Raw genomic sequence first — 24,873 nt, 5'->3', positions numbered from 1 at the left:
AGCCCATGTGTACACAATAGAAGGAAAGAAATGCAGTGTTTCTTTTGACAGAGGATTTAGAGCAGCATTACTTTTTATTAAGGGTTTACTGGCATATTTATATGGACCTTTCTGATAAAGCTTACTTAATTTCCTTTAAAGGAGAAGGAAAGGCATTTTTACTTGGGGGTGCCAAAAGTTAGGCACCCCCAAGTGATTGTATATACTTACCTCACACCCCGGGTCGGTGCTCCTATAAGGAGAAAACTGCACTGGTCCAGGGTTCTTCCAGCGAGCACCACAGAGAGATCGATTTCTTGCTTCAAATTTCCTGAGGCAGACGCATGTGTAGTAGGACGAAAAGCTGACGTCTTCATAAAGTTTGGCTTTTCTGCGCACATGCACCCACATGAAGAAAGAAGAAGCTGAAAGCTGATCATTCTGTGGTGCTCACTGGAAGGACCTACACCGGCCCAGGGTTGTAAGTATATATACAATCACTTGAGGGTGCCTAACTTTTGGCACCTCCAAGTAATTAAAACTTTCCTTCTCCTTTAATTTTTTTCTTTCATTCCTGCCACTTTGCTACATACTGTCCTCACCCCACACCTTTTTAATGTACCTTTCTGTCCCCTTAATGGATATGTTCACCTTTCAGCTAACTATTTGATATAGAGAGTAGTTTTTTTCATTATTTTTAGTTTCTTAAATTATTTTGCTTAAATATACAGCAAGTTTAGAATAAGTAAGAATACAATTGAAGCCTTACAGAGCAATCGTTTTTGGCTGCTGGGGTCGTCAATCCCATTTCAAATTTGGAAAGAGTAAGAAGAAGACAAATAATAGAAATGCTGCTCAGAATGGGCCATTCTATAACATACTAAAAGCTAACTTAAGAACAAATTACACTAGGAGGGTGAGCCCTTGGCAGCCATTTCTCTGGTCAGCCCATGGCACTCCAGTTCAGCAATAAACACATTAGACCATTCTAATTTGCTTGCACCCATGTGGTTGTACTACAAAAAAAAAAATACTATTAGCCACCAACTACAACCAGAACTCTGATATAGCCGAAGTTAGTGGACGCCAAGGCCTGAGTCTGGATGGCTGGAAGAACACATTTCCTTTATTGGGCTACCTTATAAAACATGCCATTAAGCAGGATAATACGTTTATTTTTTGCGTATGGAAATCAGTACAGTTGCCATACATTGGTACTGGTTACTTACCAGTCATGCAACAACCAGTGTTTTAACAGATGATAGGGCAACCCCCAAGATAGGATTTTCAAGTAACGTAGTAAGTTAGGTTGAAAAAAGACACACGTCCATCAAGTTCAACCTTTTAACTCTATTTTAACCTGCCTAACTGCTAGTTGATCCAGAGGAAGACAAAAAAACATTGAAGCCTCTCCAATTTGCCTCAGAGGGGCATAAAATGCCTTCCTGACTCCAAAATGGCAATCGTACTAGTCCTAGGATCAACTTGTGCTGTGAGCTATCTCCCATAACCCTGTATTCCTTCACTTGCTAAAAAGCCTCTATCGTTAGCTGTGAGGTGGCACAGTGACCACTGTATACACTGCATCATCTCTGACCAATTCATTGAGATTTCAGGCTTTCTTTCTCCTTTTTTTATATTTAATAATTATGCTGTTTACTGTGGTTTGAATGCTAATTGATTTGGTCAGGACTAGATTTGCTAACCCCCAGTTGCAAAACTGTGGTGTTAGGTGTACCCCATTTTAGTAATGATGCCTCTCTGTTTACTACCACTCTAAAGGTGGCCATACACTATAAGATCCGCTTGTTTGGCAAGGTCGACAAACGAGTGGATCTTAACCCGATATGCCCACTAATGGCTGGGCGATATCGGATGAATCCGAACGTTCGGCCATACGACAATACTATGAATGGGCTCCGACGGGTCGCAGGACCGCATCAACTAGCCAATGCGGTCCTGGATCGTACAAAAAGTCAAACTTGAACGATCGATATCTGGCCGATTTTTGGCCTGATGTAGATCGGGAGGACCCTTCGGGAGCCCCCACACATGGGCAGATAAGCTGCCGTATCGGTCTAAAGAACTGATATCGGCAGCTTCAATTTGCCCGTGTACCCTTGCTAGTACCCTTGCTATCCTAGTCCCACCCACAGATTTTCCCTCCTCTTCAGCAGCCTATTGTTTTCCAAAGGAAACCCCCCAGACTGGTCTCACCACCTCCCCCAGCAGCCACCCCAGTGCTTACAAACAAGAAACCCCCAGGCTGATTTCATTGCCTTTTTCAGCAGCCCATTGTTTCCACAAAACCACTCAGACTGGTGTTGTCTCGCATGTTACTACACACAGACCTTATTGGGCTTCGCTTGTAGTCACTGCACTCAACTTCTTAAGCTGGCCATAAATGCAAAGATCCAAATGTTCGAATCCTCGGACTTCCCCATCTCCCGACCTGCCACTAACCTTTCAGATCAAATAAAGTACAAAAGAACAGGTCAGATGATGTTCTGCCCCTGACAGCAATCGTACGAAAGTTATGTCCGACAAAGGTGGTGCGTCTATGGCCAGCTTTATTTAAAATACCCCTCTGTACCGATCCTGTAGCCAGTTTCCTATCCATGTGCAAACGACTTCATTAAGCCCAACAGACCTTAGTTTAGAAGGCAGTCATTTGTGGGGCACAGTATCAAACGCTTTGGCAAAATCCAAAAAGATCACATCTACTGCTCCCCCACTCTCTAACATCTTACTTACCTCGTCATAAAAAGCAATAAGATTTGTCTGACATGACCTATCCATCAAAAAAAGCCATGCTGATTGCTGATCATAATGCCATTCAAAATTTTGAATGTGATCTTTTAACAAGCCTTAAAATAATTTGCCCACCACAGATGTCAAATTTACTGGCCTATAATTGCCAGGTTGAGATCATAATCTCTTTTTAAATATTAGAATGACATCAACTTTTCTCCAATCCATAGGCACCATACCAGACGAAAGCGAATCTGAGAAAATCAGAAATAGGGGCAGGTCTAAAACTGAACTAAGCTCTCTTAGGGCAGAGACACACAGTGAAATTCGGGGAGATTAGTCGCACGGCGACAAATCTCCTCTTCTTTGCGGTGACTAACCTCCCCAAACTGCCTTCCCGCAACTTCAGGCGATTTAGGAAAACGAAGTGCTCCGAGTGCCAACCTGCCGGCGGGAAGGCAGTTCGGGGAGATTAGTCGCCCCGAAGAAGAGGAGATTTGTCGCTGGGCGACTAATCTCCCTGAATCTGCCCATGTGTCTCTGCCCTTAGGGTGGTGGCACACGTATTGTTCCGGGGAGATTAGTCGCCAAGCGACAAATCTCCTCTGCTTCAGACGACTGATCTCCCTGAAATGCCTTCCAGCTGGCTAAATTGTGAATTGAGGAAACTTCGGGCGACTTCAGAAAACAAAGCGTTCTGAGTGCCATCCAGTCGGCAATTCACATTCTAGCCAGCGGGAAGGCATTTCAGGAAGATAAGTCATCCGAAGAAGAGGAGATTTGTCGTTTGGCGCCTAATCTCCCCGGAATGCTACGTGTGCCACCACCCTTAGAAGAAATTTTATTATGATCATTTATCTAACACCGGCAACGCATTACAGAGTAAGGGGAACAAGACATCACAGTTTGTACATACGGTAATAAGCAGAGGTGAAAAAGAGAAAATAGAGGGAGGACCCTGATCGCAAGAGCTTACAATCTAAAGGCAGAGACACACGGTCAGATTCGGGGAGATTAGTCGCCCAGCAACAAGTCTCCCAGAACTGCCTTCCCCTCAGCTAGAATGTAAAATCGCTAGCGGGATGGCACTCGGAGCGATTCGTTTTGCGAAGGCGACCCGAAGTTGCCATTTCGGGCAACTACAGAATATGAAGTGCTCCGAATGCCATCCCGCCGGAGATTTACATTCTAAGGAAGGCGGTTCGGGGAGATTAGTCGCCCTGAAGAAGAGGAAATTTGTCACGGGGCGACTAATCTCTCCCGAATCTAACCGTGTGTCTCTGCCCTAAAAGGGAGAGGAAATGAGACCTAACGGTGGGGGGGTTTGCACATAACCATCACAACGTATGACAGTCCATGCAATTGTGAAGCGTGTGTTTTTTGTTGTCCACGAAGAGGGAGTCTGATTTCCCGGTAATGCAGACAAACGGAGATGTCCTGGGGAGAGACACAACAGTTGCAGCTGTAGTTTGGATGGGGGAGGGAAAAGAAAAGAGTTGCACTGAATGTTGCACTGAATGACTGAGTGACTTCCTCCACCCCTCCCCTCTCCTTTCCCCTCCCCTCTCCCCTTGTTTAGGACTGTTGCTAGTATTGCTCTCTCCTCTTCTTCCTCCAAGCACATTGCCACCAGGAAGCAAGGCACTGCCCCCCTTTAAATGCATCCTTTTCCCCTCCTCCTCGGCTGATCCATCCACCATTTTCCAAAAAGGAGCTCTGCAGTCCCACCTGGAGGAGGATTTATTTGGCTTTTTTTTTTCTCTCTCCCTCTCTCATGTGGATCTTGGCTGGAAATCTATGCTGAAGAGAAAAGAGCGGGAGGGGGTTCCAGACTCGCTAAAACTGAAGGCACAGAGGGGGGAGTGCCATTGGGATCCCCCCTCCCTCGCTGAGAGACATGGCTGCAAACATGTACAGGGTTGGAGGTAAGCAAGTCTGCCTTATTCAATGCATGAGCTGCTATACCTATTTGGGGCCTTGTTGTGGGATCAGCCTTGGTGATGATTTGTTTATGTACTGGTGCCTGCATTGTGCTTCTACTGGTGCTGGGATGTGGGTTTAATGGTGGCGGTGTAAGTGGGCACAGGCATACAGTACTCCTTATACCATTGCTTTTTGGGGGGGACTACACGATATATACGGGGGGAGCAGAAGAGAATGGCACGGTCCTGGGGCACGTGACTATTTCAATGGAGACTGTTGGAATCTGCTGAAACCTGAATTGCCCCCATTTTGTCTTCGGTCACATGGTGGTCCCTGGATCACCCCATGTTCCACACTTTGAAAGGGGAGCAGATAAATATTAAATATATATATATATTGGTCAGTAGTATTGATAACTGCATTCTCTTCCCTAAACTACATTTGCAAAGATTGCACATTCTCAGGTTGGCCAAAAAAAAACCCAAAAAAAACCAAAGTGGAGGTAGTTGTCAGATACGTTGTCCCTCCGTGGCGGGGGTGTATGACAAACTTTATAGGTGTTCAGAACTACACTACCCACAATGCAACCTTACCGACTACAAGGCTTTTGCCTTTAATGTGCATTCATTTGGGGAGATTAGAGGTGGTTATTTCAGCAATATCCAAACTGGTGCCCTCCAGTTGTTGTTGTTGTTGTTGTTGTTGAAGCTAGGCTGTCAGTGGTGATAGATGGGAGTTGTAGTAGGGCAATAACGGCAAACTAGGTCTTCCATTTGCCCTGTACCACAAGTCAATAATAGTGTATAACAGTCACATGCGACTTTGGCTTGCTTGTTACCAACTCCTGTCGTGAGGTAACATATTTGCCGGCGCGCCATGTTGACGTTTCCACACATTTCCAGCCTTACCTGCCCATTTACCCCCCCTCTTCCCTTGCCCCGTGTTTATTAACGTAAATTTCATGAAAATATTCCTCAGGTAAACAATCCCGTTATGTTCGGGGGGGGGCTGGTTTCCCGGGGTGCCATGTTCTAGACAAGGCGGCAGCACAGGAAGGTCTGTCCCCTCCCGCCATATAGTGAGCGTGCCCTTGGCTGACAGCGGAGGGACTGTGAAATAGTTTAGTGCGGCTGTAAGGACAATAGGGAAAAGGGGTGCTATGTGGTGTGAATGAAAGGACTTTGTGTGCTAAATGGGATGGTAATGGGCTAGTGTAGAGCGGGAGCCAATATGGCGGGGATGGGGTTAATGGGACACAAAAGAGGCCGAACGCCACCACAGGCGGCAGGTAGAGCTGAGGGAGCCAATGATGAGTAGTGTGTGAACGTGCATTTCCTAGGAACATCTAGCACGTCATTTATAAAGAGAATATATACAGCAGAGTGTGCTGGGCTGCCTTTGCTTGAATACATACTGCTTGCTGCTGTTCTAGGTAACAATTGTATTCTGTTTTAGCTGGCCATAGACGAAAAGATTGGAAGATTCGTACGTTTTTTGGGCTGTGTGTGGAGTGTCCCGACATTTTTTGTGCCATGTCGTTCAGACGATCAGACAGGTTAGAAAATTTCTGTCGGCTACCGATATGGTTGCCTCCTGGCCAGTGTTTTACCGACCTGACCGGTAAAAATTATGCTGGACCCCAATGTTATTAATAGGGAAAAAATCTAAATATACAGGAAGGCCAGTATTTTTTTCCAAAAAAGGTGGCAACCCTAGCTACCGACAATGTCTCTGCATGTATTGGCGATCTGACGATATCAGTGGGAGACTGTCGCCAGCTTTTGTCGGACATAACTTTCGTACGATTGCTGTAGGGGCAGAACATCGTCTGATCTGTTTACTTACTGCTGTATTTCATCGGAATGGTTAGTGGCAGGTCAGGAGAAGGCACCAAACAAATGTTCATCCGATGGGAAGGTAAATCTGCACGTCAATGGCCACCTTTAAGATGGCCATAAGCGTGCGGATATACCTGCAATATCGGACGAACGATCAGACCAGGCCTGGACTGGCAATCTGTCTGTTCTGCAAATGCCTGAGGGGCCGCTCTATATTTTGTTGAAGTGGGCCGCTCATCACCTGGAACGCAGCACTGATTGCCTTAGAAGTTTTTTCAGTGCATCTGGCGGGCTCTAGGACCGCTCCTCCATCCTATCTACCATCATGGCTCTGCCCCTCCCACTCCTCTACTCTGTTCTCGCGCTGCTGCTCTGTGAGTGTCCCAGCACGCTGAGCATGGAGTTCATAGTGACGTAATTAAGGCCCTGCAAGGGGGGGGCAGTCTGAAGGGGGGGGCAGTAATGTCCTGGGGGGGGGGGCATTTCTCACCTAATGAGGTACAAGGTCTTTACTCCCTGAGTGAGTAGCAAATATGCACTTACATGCAGAGGTTATAATAGCATATCAACACATTAAATAACAGTGGAGATAATGGCTCCTCCTGGATAAAGTCTCAGTTTATTTTTGTGTTTTGTGTTAAAAATTACACTGTTAATGTTGCTTTACTGTAATATAGGGATATTGGAAGTCACTGAGGGGTTGTTCTGTGACCATATAAAGGCACAAGGCTGCAGGCTGAGTTATACAGGAAACCCGGAGTATCACTCATGTATTATAAGGGATAATGTACCCCCTACTGTAAATGATAGGATATTAGAAGTCACTGAGGGGTTCCTGTGACCATATGAAGGCATAAGGCTGCAGGCTGAGTTATACAGGGAACTCTGAGTATCCACTCATGTAATTATAAGGGATAGTGTACCCCCTACTGTAAATGATAAGGATATTAGAAGTCACTGAGGGGTTCTGTGACCATATGAAGGCATAAGGCTGCAGGCTGAGTTATACAGGAAACCCGGAGTATCACTCGTGTATTATAAGGGATAATGTACCCCCTACTGTAAATGATAAGGGAATTAGAAGTCACTCAGGGTCTTGTGGCCATATAAAGGCATAAGGCTGCAGGCTGAGTTATACAGGGAACCCTGAGTATTCTTACAGAAACTCCCAGAAATATTTTTTTTAAAAAATCACGTTTCTGCCCCAATTGCACTAATGCCATGCTTGCGCGGCCACATTTTATTACTTCTCTGCCAGTTGGAATATACCCTGTGTACCAGAGGCCAAAAGCTGGCCATACACTATAAGATCTGCTTGTTTGTCGACATCGCCAAACAAGCGGATATTTCTCCAATATGCCCACCAACGGCTGAATTGCTCTAAAGGACTGATATTGGCAGCTTTAATTTGCATGTGTATGGCCACCTTAAAGGGGTTTTTCAAAACACATCAGTTAATAGTGCTACTCCAGCAGAATTCTACACTGAAATCCATTTTTCAAAAGAGCAAACAGATTTTTTTTTTTATATTTAATTTTGAAATCTGACATGGGGCTGGACATATTGTCAGTTTCCCAGCTTCCCCCAATCATGTGACTCTTATAAACTTCAATCACTCTTTACTGCTGTACTGCATTTTAGAGTATCACCCCCCCCCCCCAGCAGCCACACAAAAGAACAATGGGAAGGTAACCAGATAGCATCTCCATAACACAAGATAACAGCTCCCTGGTAGATCTAAGAACAGAACTCAATAGTAAAAGCTAAGTCCCACACTGAGACTGATTCAGTTACATTAAGTAGGAGAAACAACAGCCTGCCAGAAAGTAGTTCTATTCTAAAGTGCAGTCACATGACTGGGGGCAGCTTGGAAACTGACAATATGTCTAGCCCCATGTCAGATTTCAAAATTGAATATAAAAAAATCTGTTTGCTCTTTTGAGAATTGGATTTCAGTGCAGAATTCTGCTGGAGCAGCACTATTAACTGATGAGTTTTGAAAAAAACATGTTTTCCTATGACAGTATCCCTTTAAAGGTAGCCATACACAGGCAGATTAAAGGAACAATTACATTCTTTCCTAGAAAATATGTTTCCAAGAAAGATCATTCATTTCAATATGCAAGTGTAGAGCTGAATTGTCATATACAGGTAGAAACAATAAAATTCTTCTTGTGTCTGACAATTCAGCACTAATAATGGACGATGTTCGGGTGCCTTCAAAGGCACCCAAATCTTCTGCCGATATCGGTCCACTCATCTCCCGCCATACACATACTGAATATCATATTAAAATTAGTTTTGTATGATGTTATTGGTGCTTCTATGTCCACCTTTAAAGGAACAGTAACATGAAATCTTTTTTTATAAAAAATGTGTTTGCCCTTAAAGAAAAAAAAAACACCAGCACACATTTAACTTTACATCCACAAAGACTATATTAAGAAATATCATACTGATACTCCGCTTGCGCTCCTCTTCTGAAAAGGCGACATGGCGACGATCCATCGGGCGCACGCTCAATTTCTCCTCCCTGCCTTCTATAGGAGATAGCCAGGGAGGAGAAATCGAGCGCAACCAGATGGATCGGCGCCATGACGCCTTTTCAGAAGAGGAGCACAAGCGGAGTATCGGTAAGATATTTCTTAATAAGTCTTTGCAAATGTAAATGTGTGCTGGTTTTTTTTTTCCCTTAAACTGATGTTTTTATAACTGTTCCTCTAATGCTCACTTTGCCCTCTGCCTTTGTACATCCAACTATAGGTGCACTCTAGAAAGTTTAATAAGTGAGGCATCTGTGTGTAGTAGCATACCAGCAGAGGTTGGAAAAATGTACATGTCCAGTAATTTCTATCTTTTGACTCTTTCAAATAACTTCAAAAGGACATTTGGACCAACAAAAATATATTAGAATACGTGCCTGTGATATATGTGGGTTCAGTTTGCGTGCAGGTAGACGCAGCAAGGGCAAGATGTACTTTTAAGCCAATGCTCAATATGCCATCAGTCTTGCGCTTACTATATATACCCATAGATTGCCTGTGTTAACGGAGAAGGAAAGTCATATCCCACTTTGGGTTGCCAAATGTTAGTCCGCCTTCTTCTTTCTTCAAATTTCCCGGGGCAGACACATGCACAGTAGAACGAAAAAGCTAACTTTTTCGTTAAAGTTGGACTTTTCACTCTACTGCTTATGCACAGCCACAAGAAGAAGCCAGAAGAGGATCGCTCCGTGGTGCTCGCTGGAGTAACCCTGGGTGGTGCAGTTTTCTGCTGATAGTAGCACCGGTTTGGGGTGTCAGGTAAGTAAATACATTCATTTGGGGGTGACTTACATTTGGCACCCCCAAATGGGATATGACTTTCCATCTCCTTTAAGTATCTAGTTTGTTTTGCTATCTGATTTTGTGTGGGGCAAACATTTCCATATATAGTTTACTGTTGGTTTTTGCCTATCGCTCCTGAGCGAACTGGACATTGTTCAGTGTCGGACTGGTCCACCGGGATACCAGGAAAATATTTGTTCTATTTCATGGCCATGCCCTATTTCTATGAAGTTAAATAGATGGAATAATAGTTTATAGTGTGTAAAGAATAGAGGTTGAATGAGAAGAGGAAGAATAATAGTCCTGAGAGTGGGCTTCTGGTCTAAGGTTTTTGGGTGGGCCCCTGTTCTAAGGTTTTTTGGGGGGGCCCTGGTGTCCCAGTCCGACACTGTCTTTGTTGTCCTCCTTGTGCTGACAGGCGTTTTCAGTTCAGTCCACAACATTTTCAATTGGATGTAGGTCTAGGCTTTGTGATGGCCACTCCAATGCTTTCACTTTATCTTCATGCCATTGCTTTGGTGGAATGCTTTGGATCACGGTCATACTGAAAGGCAAAGTTTGCAGCCAAGTTTTGCTTCTTGGTTTCTGGCTGGTGTCTTAAGATGTTGCTTCAAAATATATATATATATATATATATATATATATATATATATATATATATATATATATATATATATATATATATTCCTCCATAGTGTCGGCACTCACGAAAAACGATCTTCGCTTGCCTGGGTGCAGAAACAATAATTTCATCCACAACGATCCCAAGGAATCCGCACTCACAGGTCTTAAATAAAATTAAAAATATTTTTAAAAATATTTTAGTCATCTGTTCTAATAAATATTTTTAATTTTATTTAAGACCTGTTGAGTGCGGATTTCCTTGGGATCGTTGTATATATATATATATATACGTAGCCCTCCTCCTTTATGATGCCAACTATTTTCTGTGCACCAGTCCATTTTCCAGCAAAACACCTCACAGCTTGGTGCTGCCACCACCATGCTTCTCAGGTGGGATGGTGTCTTCAGCTAAAAAGCCTTTACCGTGTTTCCTCTATACATAGCAGTGGTCATTATGGCCATGCAGTTCTATTTTTGTTTCGTATGACCAGAGAACCATGCTGGAGATAATCTGCAATCCCTGCACCGCATGTTTTCTTGCCGTGGTGACGGAAGAGGCTCTAATAATGGTGAATCTTCTTCATCTTTTCCTTTGTTGTTGTCCTGGGGTTTAGTTGGACCTTTCAGGGCAAAGTTTGCCTATCTCTTGTGTATTTGCTTCAGAAAGACTAAAGGTTAAAGGGATACTGTCATGAGAAAACATGTTTTTTTCAAAACACATCAGTTAATAGTGCTGTTCCAGCAGAATACTGCACTGAAATCCAATTCTCAAAAAAGCAAAAATAATTTTTTATATTCAATTTTGAAATCTGACATGGGGCTAGACACATTGTCAGTTTCCCAGCTGCCCCCAGTCATGTGACTTGTGCCTGCACTTTAGGATGGAACTATTTTCTGGCAGGTTGTTGTTTCTCCTACTTAATGTTACTGAGTCAGTCTCAGTAGGACTTGGCTTTTACTATTGAGTGCTGTTCTTAGATCTTCTAGGGAGCTGTTACCTTGTGTTAGGGAGCTGCTATCTGGTTCCTTCCATGTTCTTTTGTTAGGCTGCTCGGGGGGGGGGGTGAAGGGAGGGGGTTGATATCACTCCAACTTGCAGTAAAGAGTGACTGAAGTTTATCAGAGCACAAGTCACATGACTGGGGGCAGCTGGGAAATGACAATATGTCTAGCCCCATGTCAGATTTCAAAATTAAATATAAAAAATCTGTTTGCTCTTTGAGAAATGGATTCATGACAGTATCCCTTTAAGTGCTTTTAATGTTTCATGCAGATTCTTTACCACCAAGTACAAGGCAGAATTATTTTCTTAAAATGGACTGTAATTTTCAGCTTTCTAGATTACAGGTTTTTAAATATGGGATCTCATACTTTTTCAACAGGCTTCAAACATTTATATAGTGTTCTTTCTGTTTACCTATTAAGCCATGCACATCAGTTGATTTTGAAGTAATGGCTGCACCACTTCTTCATTATTTGTTTGCAGCATCAGTATAAATAATGGCACTTTAGAAGTAGCCTATTTGGAGTATGGAACCACTAACCAGCTTTGCTAGGTAATGAGCTGATAATCAGTCCAACTTGTTTGTTGATATAGAATCAATTTTATATACTGAAAAAATGCTTGAGGTTTTCACCAAAGCTGCATAGTGAAATGTGAATGTAAAATCGAATACGACCCACCTCTTAAAGGAGAACTAAAGCCTAACTAAAGAAGTAGGCTGTTTTGGACTTCTGTACCAGCCCCAGGCAACCACAGCCCTTTAGCAGTAGAGATCTGTGTCTCCAAAGATGCCCCAGTAGCTCCGCATCTTCTGTTCTGCTGATTCACTGCACATGCTCTGTGTTGCTGTCACTCACTGAGCTTAGGGACCCACTCACAATATACAGTACACATAAAATATAAATGTCACTCTATAAGGCTGATTAGTAATTAATGCAGATAATTACTACATGACAGCACAGAAACCAGAGCAATTAGCATCAGAATTTATTAATCAGCCCTGTAGCATCAGCTTATATTACAGACCAACCTAATTTTCTGCTTGATAATTGGTGACGACCTTAAGCTTAGCTTCTCAACAGCCAATCAGAGCCCACTGAGCATGTGAGTGTCACAGACACTTTCCAAGATGGTGACCCCCTGTGACAAGTTTGAAGTCTTGGATCATTACTGCTATTGACAAGCTGACACTTTAGGCTGGTGCATTTTTAGCCATATACATTTTTAGGCTTTAGTTCTCCTTTAAGCACCATAGGTATGATGAATTATGGTGGCCTTTGCATCATGTTGTGAAGGCGCTTGTGATAAAATGAAGAATCTGGTGGTTGGAAATTGAAAAAAAAACTCTGTCTGCTAGGATACTGAAGCTCCGGCAAATAGCCCAGTTCAAGCTCCAATCTCGGTTCAAATGGGAATCTGTTGCACTATTTGAAAATTATTAAAATAACCCGAACAACCTATTTTAAAATTGTTAAAATAACCAGAAAAACCTAAAGTAGTGGTCCCAACTGTTTTTTTGTTTTTTTTTGTTTTTACCCGTAAGCCACATTTAAATGTAAAAAGAGTTTAGGAGCAACACAACCATGAAAGAAAGAAAAAAGTCCCTGGAGATGCCACATACAGTTTGTGATTTTTGTATTTGTGGACTGGCAGCCTACAGGAGGCTCTATTTGACAGAACACCTATTTTTTATGCAACCAAGACTTGCCTCTAATTCAAAAATAAGCACCTGCTTCAAGGCCACTGAGAGCAACATCCAAGGGATTGGTGAGCAATATGTCTCTCGCAAGCCACTGGTTGGGTTCGCTGAAAAGCAAATTAAACTGGAAGAAAGAATGGGCCAGGAAAACTTCTGAACAGTGTAGTAATTTGGAAACTACCAGCTAGTAAACTCTTATCCCATGCCAAGCTTCTTAATATGTGTGTTGTTTATTTAAGCTGTTGTTGAAAAGGTTGGATTGCAGTGACCTAAAGCAACGCCTAAAATGGGCAATAAAAGCTGCCAGCTCATTTCCTGCAGACTAAGTTGATCACTTCTTGGCCCATGTATGGGGCCCACTGATGGATCTACATGACCAATATCTGGCTGACAATTGGGCAGATATAAATTGGCAGGTTTGAGAATCCAGTTAGCCAATGTCTTAACATTCTCCATGGGTCTCATTGTTTGATCACATCAGCCTGACTTAAGGTGGCCATACATGGAGAGAACCGCTCGTTTGGTGATGTCGCCAAACGAGCGGATCTCTCCCCGATATGCCCACCTTGAGGTGGGCAATATCGGGCTGATCCGATCGTGGGCTCTAACTATTACTAACTAATAGTAATGGGCGCTATGATCGGGGGACCGCATCAATGAACAGATGCTGCCGCGATCCGACGGGATTTTTAGTCCCATCCGATCGAGATCTGGCCGACTTTCAGCCAGATCTCGATCGGGGAAGCCCGTCAGGGGGCCCCATACATGGGCCAATAAGCTGCTGACTCGGTCTGTCGGCAGCTTTTATCGGCCCGTGTATGGCCAACTTAAGATGACCACAGACGCAAAGATCCGATTGTACGAATCAACGTACGATCAGACATTCCCATCTCCCAACCCGCCACTAACCATTCAGATCAAATAAAGTAGAAAAGAACAGATCAGATGATGATCTGCCCCTGACCGCAATCGTATGATAGTTATGTCTGACAAAGCTAGTGACAGTCTCCCACTGAAAATCGTACGATCGGCAATACTCTTTTCGAGGTAATGGCTCAATTATGCTGATGGCAAATGTGGAGGTAGGGGTATTGAATCCCAAGAAATTCTATCATTTGCTATTGCTTTAAGGCCTATGTCCACCCTCTGCTAGAGAACCGTGGTGGTCAATATGTCCCGTTTATTGCTAGTGTTATTGAGTCAAAAGCATTATTATCCAGTTTGTGGTTCCCTATTGGATAAAGCATAACTACATGAATAAATTGCTCATTCGTAGTAATTACTGAAGATGGTTCGATGATACTGTCTCATTGATATTGCTTGGTATGTTGCCTACATTTTTGTACAGACATTCTGGTTGCCTATTAATTAATTCTAAAGGTTGTTGTTGATGTTGAAATAACCTTTAAGTTTGCCTCGTGTGGGCCAATAATGGCTGCCAATACCAGCACTCCTCACCAGTTTGGAAGTGTATTGGTCCAAAACTGAGGCTTCCTCTACTGATTGATTGGGGAGGCTTTTAAACTTCTTCAGGTAAGGACTAAATCTAGCAATGTATTCAGTCCTCTCCCTAAGGTGTTGCATGTACCCCCTCATGTTCCAGTCATTTCCCCTCAGCTTAGAAAGGTGTATCACGCCGGTGAGGCCCACCACAAGGGTATCCACATTGGGTAACTATCTTCTAGTTTAGTGACTTTACAAAATGAGTGCATCGTTCCAAGTGTGGAAAGCTTTTACTATACATTATGAAGCTGCTTTTTACAGCATAAAACAGGAAGAGTGTTGGAATCTGGGGAAAAATTGAAGCAACTAAGGGTTGAGACACACGGGCAGATAAGGGGAGATAATCGCCTCTTCTTCTGGGCGACCATCTCCCCAAACAGCCTTCGCGTGTCTTCCCAACCACTATAATGAAAAGTCGCCTGCGCTAGAGCACACGCGATGCTTGGTTTTCCGAAGTCGCCCAAAGTTTCCTCATGAGACAACTTCGGGAAAATGAAGCACCGCGTGTGCTTTAGCGCAGGCGACTTTTCATTATAGCGGACGGGAAGACACGCAAAGGCAGTTTGGAAGATTGTCGCCCAGATGAAGAGGCGGTTAGTCGCCAGGCGACTAAATCTCCCTAAATCTGCCCGTGTGTCTCAACCCTAAAACTAATCTTCAACTAACCTGCAGGAAAAATACATCAATACAGCAAAATTGATAAGCCTCCTCCTCTTCATACCTAATACAAATAATACACGATTTCTTTTTAATCTTTTTTTTGTTTTTTTAAAGGACAACGCAAAATAAATTACCCTTGTAAAATGTGGGTTTTAATAGTTTGATCAAATGTGAAGCTATGTGCAGTACGTTAAGCAGACTGAATAAATTGGTTCTTATTTTTGTAAGACTAAAGGTGGCCACCTTTAGTCTTACAAAAATAAGAACCAATTTATTCAGTTTGCCCAGATATCAATTGGGGAGGTCTGTCTGAGGGCCCCATACACGGGCAGTTAAGCTTAAAGGAACAGCAACATCAAAAAATTTGTGTTTTAAAGGATTGACAATATAATTTATTGGTGCACTGTACTGGTAAAATGTATGTGTTTGCTTCAGAAACATGACTATAATCTATATAAACAAGCCGCTGTGTAGCCATGGGGGCAGCCATTCAAGCACAGGATACACAGTAGATAACAGATAAGTACTACTATAGTTCATATAAACAAGCTGCTGTGTAGCCATGGGGGCAGCCATTCAAGCACATGATACACAACAGATAACAGATAAGTACTACTATAGTTTATATAAACAAGCCGCTGTGTAGCCATGGGGGCAGCCATTCAAGCACATGATACTGTGCTTTGCCTTGCATGGTCAGCTATAGTCCAGCTGAAGATGAAGGTATTAGTAGGCTTCTCATTGAATCTTCCCAGAGTTTACTGCTTCCAATCTAGATATCAACCGTAACATAATGGGATTTGCACTGGAACAATATCTGATAAGTCAAAGTAGTCTATGTGGTCATGGCTTTAAAGGGATTGTTCACCTTAACCTTAAAAGATTTCTTAAACTTCATAAGTCTTTTGTGTATGTATTTCACTTGTGTTTGGCACCTGGGTAGCAGCTTGTGGACACCATTTCTCCCATGCGGGGTTACATTGTGCATGCATCATTAGCCTGTGCCTTCGGAGCATGTGCAGTTCCTGACGTGGACATTTGCTCCAGCCCAGTACACGAGGGTGGTCCTGAAAAATAAAACCATTGAATTTAAGAAACAAATAATGCAACAGGGACATAGGAGAGATGCTTCACACCTGGTGGGCTTAAGACAATATGCAGCGATTTTAGTATGCTGTAGTGTAGGGTCTTTGATTACAGAGGTTACGCAGCAAAATATCCAACAAATCCAACTTCTATGACAAACTCCCAAAAAGAGCGTCTGTAAATGCTGATCAAGCAAAAACAAGAGCGGGATAGACCAAATGTTGGTTGAAAAGAGCCCAGATATAAAAAGTAGAAAATCTTTATTAGGACATATTCAAACCTAACGCGTTTCGTGCCAAGAATGGGCACTTACTCATAGACTGACATTCCAAATACGAAATGCTTGTAGGCATCAGCTAGGAATTGGGGAAAAACAGGAAGTTCTAAGTATTACTCAAGTACAAAAAGAGGTGACTAACAATCTAAAATATGAAAAAGCAGTGCCGAGAAGTTTGAAGGGGAAAATAATGGTATGGGAAGCTTATCAACTCTGGATGTCTCAAGATCCAAAATATTTATGGTGCATTATTTATGGGTCGCTCCTTTTGAATTTGAAAAGTTGATATATTGATGTTATTAAATGTTATACCGTATGTTCTGATTTATTTAAAAACTTTATATGTTCTACATTGAAAGGGGTTCACCAGAAATAAAGACTTTTTCCAATTACTTTCTATTTTTTAATTTTGAAGTGTAAATTTTCACCTTTTAAAGCAGCTCTGGGAGGCTCACCGACTCTAAGGGGCAAAGTCACTAAGCGCCGAACGCTAGCGTTAATTCGCTAGCGTTTGGCATTTTCGTTACTGCGCAAATTCACTAACGAACGCTGGCGTAGTTTTGCTAGTGTTACTTCGCACCCTTACGCCTGGCGAATTTTCGCTAGCGACGTAACTACGCAAATTCACTAACTTGCGCAGTGTATTGAACGCTACCTTTTACGCTAGACTTCCTTCGCCACCTCAGACCTGGCGAAGCGCAATAGAATAGATAGGGATTGTTTCAAAAAAAGTCAAAATTTTTTCTAAGTCCCAAAAAACGCTGGCGTGTTTTCTACATTATGGGTGATAGTCTGAAAAAGATCGAAAAAATTTTTGGGGCTGCCCTCCTTCCCCCCTACACTTCCTGACTCATGGCAACTTACCTAGACAGTGGGCACATGTGTAGGGCAAAATAAAAATTTTATTTGATGATTTGAAGGTTTTCTAGGCATTTGTAGTGCTGATACGTATTCCTCCATTGAAATTTGAATTTGGCGCCGTATGCAAATTGGCCTTCTCTAGCGTAACTTCGCTTTACATAGCGAATCAACGCTAGCGCAACTTCGCAACCTTACGCTACCCCTGAGCGCAACTTCGGATTTTAGTGAATTTGCAGAGCGCTGGCGAAACTACGCCTGGTGAATTTGCCCCTAAGTTCTAAAGTTAGATCGCTTAGTCTGAGACCATTATTTGAATATCACAATAACGACAGTTGAATGATTTCAATTGAGAAATAGCAACCTAGTTTCTAAAGGTAGCCATTAGTGACGGGCGCATCTGGCCCATTTCACTTCGCCAAAAATTTGAGAAAATTCACCAAAATGCATTAGTCTATGGGCGTCAACATTTTTTTTGTCATACGGTGCATCCGTTTTTTTTCCTTATCTAATATGATTGTCTATCCTTTTTCCTTTTTTTTTCTCGCCCCATACATATTTTTTCTCCACCTTTCACTTATCCTTTATGCTTTCCCCTTTCTAAATGCTACTTTTGGCCCCATGACATTTTCTATTTTTTTACCTTTTACTTTTTTTGCTTTCTTGCTTGAGTATTATAAGTAAGGGAGCTGCGTGGATTAGCGACAGGGGATAGAAACAACATTCAACATTCTCCCACTTTATGTCTAATCCCTGCAGTTCCCTTCTTGTGATATGAGTATGATTTTCTTTCTTGTCTTACTGAGAACAGTGTTAAAGGGGTTGTTCGCCTTTTAGCGTGTTCTAAAATTCTAAGCAACTTTTCAATTGACAGTCATTTTTTATTTTGTATAGTTTTTGACTCTTTTCAGCTTTTAAATTTCAATCAAAAAAGTCCGACCAACTCTGAATTGTCAATTGGACCTTATTTATCATAGAAAAAGCTCTCTATAATCGCTTCAGGAGGAAAATCTGATTTACCAAAATCTAAAAATCGAATTTCTGGCCAAAACTCGGCACGGACCATGATATTGAAATGGGACATTTCCCATTGACTTCTACAGGGCCCTGACAGCTTGGAGATGGCGGATTTTTGGATTCTGACTTTGTTTTTTCAGCCTCAGGGTATAATAAATTCCCCAAAAAAAATCAGGTTTTTTTTTTTTTTAATTTATTTTTGTATTCGGAGTTTGATAAATAACCCCCTTATTGTTATTGCTAACTTTTATAAACCATCTTTCTATTCAGGACCTCTCCTATTCATAATCCACTTTCTTATTCAAATAAATGCATATAATAATAATAATGAAAAATGAAAACCACTTGCAGATTGTTTGAGAATATCACTCTCTAAATCATACTAAAAGTTAATTTAAAGGTGAACTACCCCTTTAACAAAGTTCAGTTTACATGCTCAAGAGCTCTGTACCTAATGGGTTTTCTGTCTCATTATTCTCACCAGACACCCCAAATAGTGCTTCTAAAATGTTCTTTCATTTATTATTAACATGTATTTATATAGCGCCAACATATTGCATAGCACTGTATATCTCGCATATCTCGATACTATAACAACATGAAGTTAAAATGCTATTTAATGTTCTAATTTGTTTTTCTGTCTTGTAGATTATGTCTACTTTGAGAATTCATCCAGTAACCCTTACTTAGTACGACGGATAGAAGAGCTTAACAAGGTAATATATATATTTTTTCTTTTTATAAATGTTATTTTTATATGTACTGTTCTATAAGCTTCACCATGTTGCCACTTGACCCAAGATATGTTTGTGTAGAACACAACCCTTGATCTTTGGAATGCTATGATTCAACAAAGCAAAACATGTCCATCGAAGAACTCCTTAGAGGGCAATGCAGTATATTACCACTGGCACTTGATTCATGGATAAAGACAGCTAGAGCCATTGTGAATTAAAGAGACAGAATAAGTACACACCTAGCACTAAACATACAAGTTTTAAGGCAGCCATATACTGGCCAACCATGCATCATATCAGCCAGCATCAGACACCATTCAAGTGAAAATAAAGTCTATGGCTTCCTTTCTGTTATGGCTCCTGCTCTCTTTATCATCACCATACTCAGATATGGTGCAGATTAAGTTTTCAAATTTTGATTAGTCCATGGATATTGCCTGGATTGACAGGCCACCATACATACATCCAATTAAGCAATTCAGGCAGCACTCCATATAAATATAAGGAGGTTTATTGCAACATATAGGGTAAACACATCGCCTTACGCATTTCGGGAAAACATTCCCTTAGTCATAGGCCATACATACATACCACGAAAATGTATGCTGCCATTTATATTGGTAAGTACTTGGCCAGCTTTAGTATCCAGTACAGGTATAGGATCCATTATCCGGACATCCGTTTTCCAGAAAGTTACGGAGAGACCATATCCCATAGACTCCATTTTAGCCAAATAATCCAAATTTTTAAAAATGATTTCTTTTTTCTCTGTAATAATAAAACAGTAGCTTGTACTTGATCCAAACTAAGATATAATGAATCCTTATTGGAGGCAAAACAAGCCTATTGGGGTTATTTAATGTTTAAATGATTTTCTAGTAGATTTAAGGTATGAAGATCCAAATTACGGAAAGATTGGTTATCTGAAAAGCCCCAGGTCTCAAGCATTCTGGATAACAGGTCCCATACCTGTACAATGTTCAATCACTGCAAATAGAGAGCACTTGCAATTTTACCAACAAGTGGAGTTTTGATGAAACAATTGTATCTTATTTTTTTATTTTATATCTAGACAGCAAATGGCAACGTGGAAGCCAAAGTTGTGTGTTTCTACAGGAGACGTGACATCTCCAGCACACTCATTTCTCTGGCAGATAAACACGCAAGTAAGTACATATATTGGGTAACAGCGGGTGGATATTTTCTAAAGAAAACTATTATTTTTACTGAGATGGTAACTGAATTGCTTTGATTGGAGTCTGTGTTTTCCATCTGGTAACAAGAAATTATTTTTACTCATCACTTGCTTAGGATTGTTGTTCCAGTCTATATGGGTCCATGTTGGGTTGTCTCTTTTCAGCTTTTTAATTTTCAGTTGTTCTCCAAAAACTTTGCGTTATATTTAAGGAGTGGTTTGGGATTTTAAGTTAATTTGGATTGAGAATTATATCATACTGGGTGATTTGACCACCTCTTATCATCTGGTAGAAAACAGTGTCAATCCAGATGCCATTTCTCACTGTCAAGGATTCTTGTAGGAACCGAATGCTGCATATGTTGATTTAAAAATGGTCACCCCACTTTTTTTAAGGAGCAAAAAGTGTTTGTGGCCCCTGTGCATTTGTCAACTATGTTCTCAAAGTTTCATTGTTCCAGAAACCACTACAATGAGACACAATGCACCATGGTATGTAATAGACCACTGATTGGACAGATCTCCATAGGTAACCCCTGGTCCATTGGCCTTGCAGTAATTCCAGAAATTTTACAAGCAGGCTTGGGCGAATTTGACCCGTTTCGTTAAAAATTTGCTGTCGCTGCTAACGCGCAACGTCAAACAGGTCTATGGGCGTCATTTCCGTGTCGAAACGAGGCAAAAAAATTCGCCCATCCCTAGTTACAAGAGTTTGTTGTGTTAGGCTCTATTTCTTCAAAGTTGCTAATTTTTTAAAAATTGCAAAAAGCATTCAAGGGAGAATGTCAATTTTCTTTACTTAATTTTTGGGGAGGCTTTTACAAGAATTTTAACAAATCGGGCGTTAAGGGATCCTACCACCGGAAAACTTTTGCATAAGGCCATGTAATTTTTAGTATCTTCAATAAGCAGTGATTAAAGGTTTTGAATTGGCTTCAACATTCTTTATTGGCAAGTTGATAAGAACTATACTTTCTTTCCTTATGCAGTTTATTGGCTTGAGGACCCCTTTACTCAACAATCTGCTGTTTTTGTCAGTTCATATTTCTAATGAGGCAAATTGAGAGAACAGGCTGTCGTGCCTTTCTCTTTGGAATCTCTTTAACAGGAGCTTGTTGGTGAGAAGGAATAAGCAAAACGAAGAGGAAGGAGAGAGACTTCTAGGGAAAGTGAGACCTATGGAAACCGGAGCTCTTGAAGGAAATGATATGTATAGCGCAGAGGAGAGGCATGTAAAGTGAAACCAGCAATACTTATGGTGTGGGCAGAAGTACATACCTGATTTACATTTAGGGGTCAGTTTACTAAAGCGCGGTCAAAATATAGTCAAATTTATTGCTGAATATGTTTTTGCCAGTTTACTAACCTGCAGTAAATATAAATCGGCGGATTTCCTTGCGCAAGAATGTGTTCGCCAGTAATCACATTCGCTGAAAATAACGCTACGTACACATTAATACCTGGTTGACTAAACAGCGAAATATGCAAAAGACAAAATTAACGCCAGAATATTCGCAAAAGTTAACCGCCATCTATATAGTGGCGGTAATTTATTTTTTCGCCAGAAAATGCTCAAGGGGACCGGAAATCCTTGCATAAAAAGACAGGGTTCCTTGCATAAAATTCAACGTTTGCTAAAAGACAAATTTACCACACTTTAGTAAACTGACCCCTTATACGGTTCTAAATTGTTGGGCAAATGCTGTTTTTTCCATTTTTTAACATATTTCAAGCAAAAATTGAGGTTGCTTGTCATATAAGCTTATGAAACAAGGCTGATAAAATTCTGGGAATAGGGCTGATTTCTGTGCTGTTATCAAGAATTATTTACTAAACCAATTCAGCCTTCTATTATAAGATATATATATATATATATATATATATATATATATATATATATATATATATATATATATATATATATATATATATATATATATATATATATATATATATATATATATATATATATATATATATATATATATATATATATATACTATGTTGTGCATCTGTCCCTAAGCTAAGCAATTTACAGCAGCACAGAGATGTGCAGTGGATCAGCAGAAAAGAAGATGGGGAGCTACTGGGGCATCTTTGGAGACACAGATCTTTACTGCTAAAGGGCTGTGGTTGCCTTGGGCTGGTACAGAAGTTCAAAACATAATGTACAACATTTTTGCCCTATTTGTTTATTTTATTTTTTAAAGGTAAAGTTTTTATTGTTTTAACACACATATAACATAAGAAAAAACATGCCATTAAGGTAATACAGTTTCCATGGCAGAATGCTTGGATAATATACATTTACATTAATGTTTCATTCAATGATTTGGGTGGTACGTTAGTCTCCTTGAGCATTGGACCTATACTCGTTCATACATGAGCGGTTTAACGAGTAACCAGGGTTAGATCCACCAGTAGTTATATAGGGGGTTTTCAGATCATACCAATTGAGAATTGTGATTTATGTGAGGGAACCACATCCTTCTAGCACTGCTTCCCACCATGGGCTCCATATTTTGTCAAATTTCTTTTGGCAAGCCTCTGGCCAATAGGGTGAGCTTGATGAGGGGATAGGGTTTGATTCAGCAGTGTAATCCAGTTCTGTAGTGTGGAGGGTTTGGGACACTTCCTCTTCATTGCAGTTATTTTCCTAGCGTAGTAGAGGAGGGTTCTAAAACTAGTTCTAGGACGATTAGTAGTTATGAGGTCATCTAGGATTCCTAATATGCCCACCTGTGGTGTTAGTACCTTTGAGAAATCTAGTTTGTCTTCTAGGAGGTTCAGAACCTCAGCCCAGAATGTGGCCACTGGTGGGCAAGACCAGGACATGTGTAAGAAGTTTGCCCTCTCTGTCCCACACCTATGACACCTTGCCTCAGGATTACGTCCCATGGATCTGAGTCATATAGGGGTGAGGTAGAATGCTTGTAGCCATTTAAATTGGATTAGTTTGTCTTGCACAGAATACAGATAATCGTAGCTTCTGTCTGTTGCCTCATCATCCCATTCCTCTTCAGTGAGGTCTGGGATATACGTTTGCCATTTGCAGTATGCTTTTCGAAAAGGTGAGGGCGTTGTTTGTAGTAAGTATATAGTGTTGCCATTGGTTTAGTCAATGTCGGGGACCAGAGTGCGGTTTCAAATTGGGATTGAGAGATCTAATATACCAAATTGTGCCTGGAAGACCTGTCTGAGTTGAAAGTATCTGAAGTGAGAGAGGTTTTGTTAAAAAATGGTTACAAAATTCCTATGAACCAAGTGTTCATATGAATGGGAAAACATTTTTTACTTCCTTGTTTTGTGACAAAAAGTCACGTGATTTCCCTGCCCGTCCATGCGGATTCGGTTTGGCCGGGCAGAAGGATTTGGCCGAATCCTGCTGAAAAAGGCAGAATACTGGCCAGTTTCAACAAGACAATGACCCCAAACACACCAGTAAATGAGCAACATCTTGGTTCCAGACTAACAAGATTGACTTATGGAGTAACCAGCCCAATGCCCGGACCTTAACCCAATAGAAAACTTCAAAACCAAGAAATGTAAAAGAATTGTGGAATGTAACAGGTGCCAGAAGTTGGTGGACTCCATGTAACACAGATGTGCAGCAGTTCTCAGAAACACTGATTATAAAACTAAATATTGGTTCAGTGATTCAAAGGAAAGCATCAGTTTATACAGTAAATGAGTTTGTAAAGAAGAATGCAGATGCTGCTATTTTTTTTTTTTTTGTTTTTTTGGAACAGCCAAATATTCCCTTTCTGTAAAGAAATAACACAAGTTTCTTCATGTTTTGATTTGGAATAGAATGTGCAGTGGTATAAAGATTTTGAGCTTTATTCACTTTTATAAGCACACTGCTATTCTGAATGCAACTGTAAGTTTCTCAAGACACTAGAACACAGACAGGTTGCTGTGCTTGGTGGGAGATACTCGGCCTCATTTGCTTGTTAGGAGCAAAGCTAAGAGAAGTCTGTGTTAGAGTCCTGCAGCGGGTCAGGTACCCACGGGTTATCTGCAAAAACCTGCGGTACCTTGTGGGTACAAGTTCCCGGGTATAGACGCAGTTTTACAGGTCGCACGTCGGGCCGCAGGTCTTCTCAATATCGTTTTTTAATACTTTTTTCTGATCACGCCTACTTCCGATGTCACTTCTGGTTTACAATGAAAGCACAGGTACTTGCAGGTCGGGTAGCAGGTTCAATCAGGTAAGAATGCGGGTCCGGATTGCAGGTTTCAGGTACAGTTCGGGTACGGGTTCCAAAAAATGGACCCGCGTAGGACTCTAGTCCTTGTATTTGGGAAAGAGGCAGATTTTCTAGGACTGGTAAAAGGAGGGTTTTAACAGTGCTGTTTTTATATGGACCCTGTTTTATATCTGATTCAAAGCCAAC

The 24,873-nt window shown here is 41.3% G+C and overlaps 1 protein-coding gene across 5 annotated transcripts in view; it reads left to right on the top strand.

The window, feature by feature from the left end:
- Positions 1 to 4,294: 4,294 nt before the first annotated feature.
- mta1.S (metastasis associated 1 S homeolog) overlaps positions 4,295 to 24,873 on the top strand; it is a 71,379-nt gene continuing 50,800 nt past the window's right edge. For 2 of the 5 annotated variants that reach the window (XM_041574276.1, XM_041574277.1), the window contains exons 1-3: positions 4,297 to 4,655; positions 19,193 to 19,260; positions 20,354 to 20,447. In XM_041574276.1, coding sequence (XP_041430210.1) covers positions 4,628 to 4,655; positions 19,193 to 19,260; positions 20,354 to 20,447 — 190 coding nt within the window. In that variant the 5' untranslated portion in view covers positions 4,297 to 4,627. 5 annotated transcript variants of the gene reach the window in all.

This window comes from Xenopus laevis, chromosome 8S, assembly GCF_017654675.1.
Source record: "Xenopus laevis strain J_2021 chromosome 8S, Xenopus_laevis_v10.1, whole genome shotgun sequence".
In the NCBI taxonomy this organism is placed as follows: Eukaryota; Metazoa; Chordata; class Amphibia; order Anura; family Pipidae; genus Xenopus; species Xenopus laevis.
Note: the sequence above shows the minus strand (reverse complement) of the source record. Positions and strands in the feature narration are given on the sequence as shown.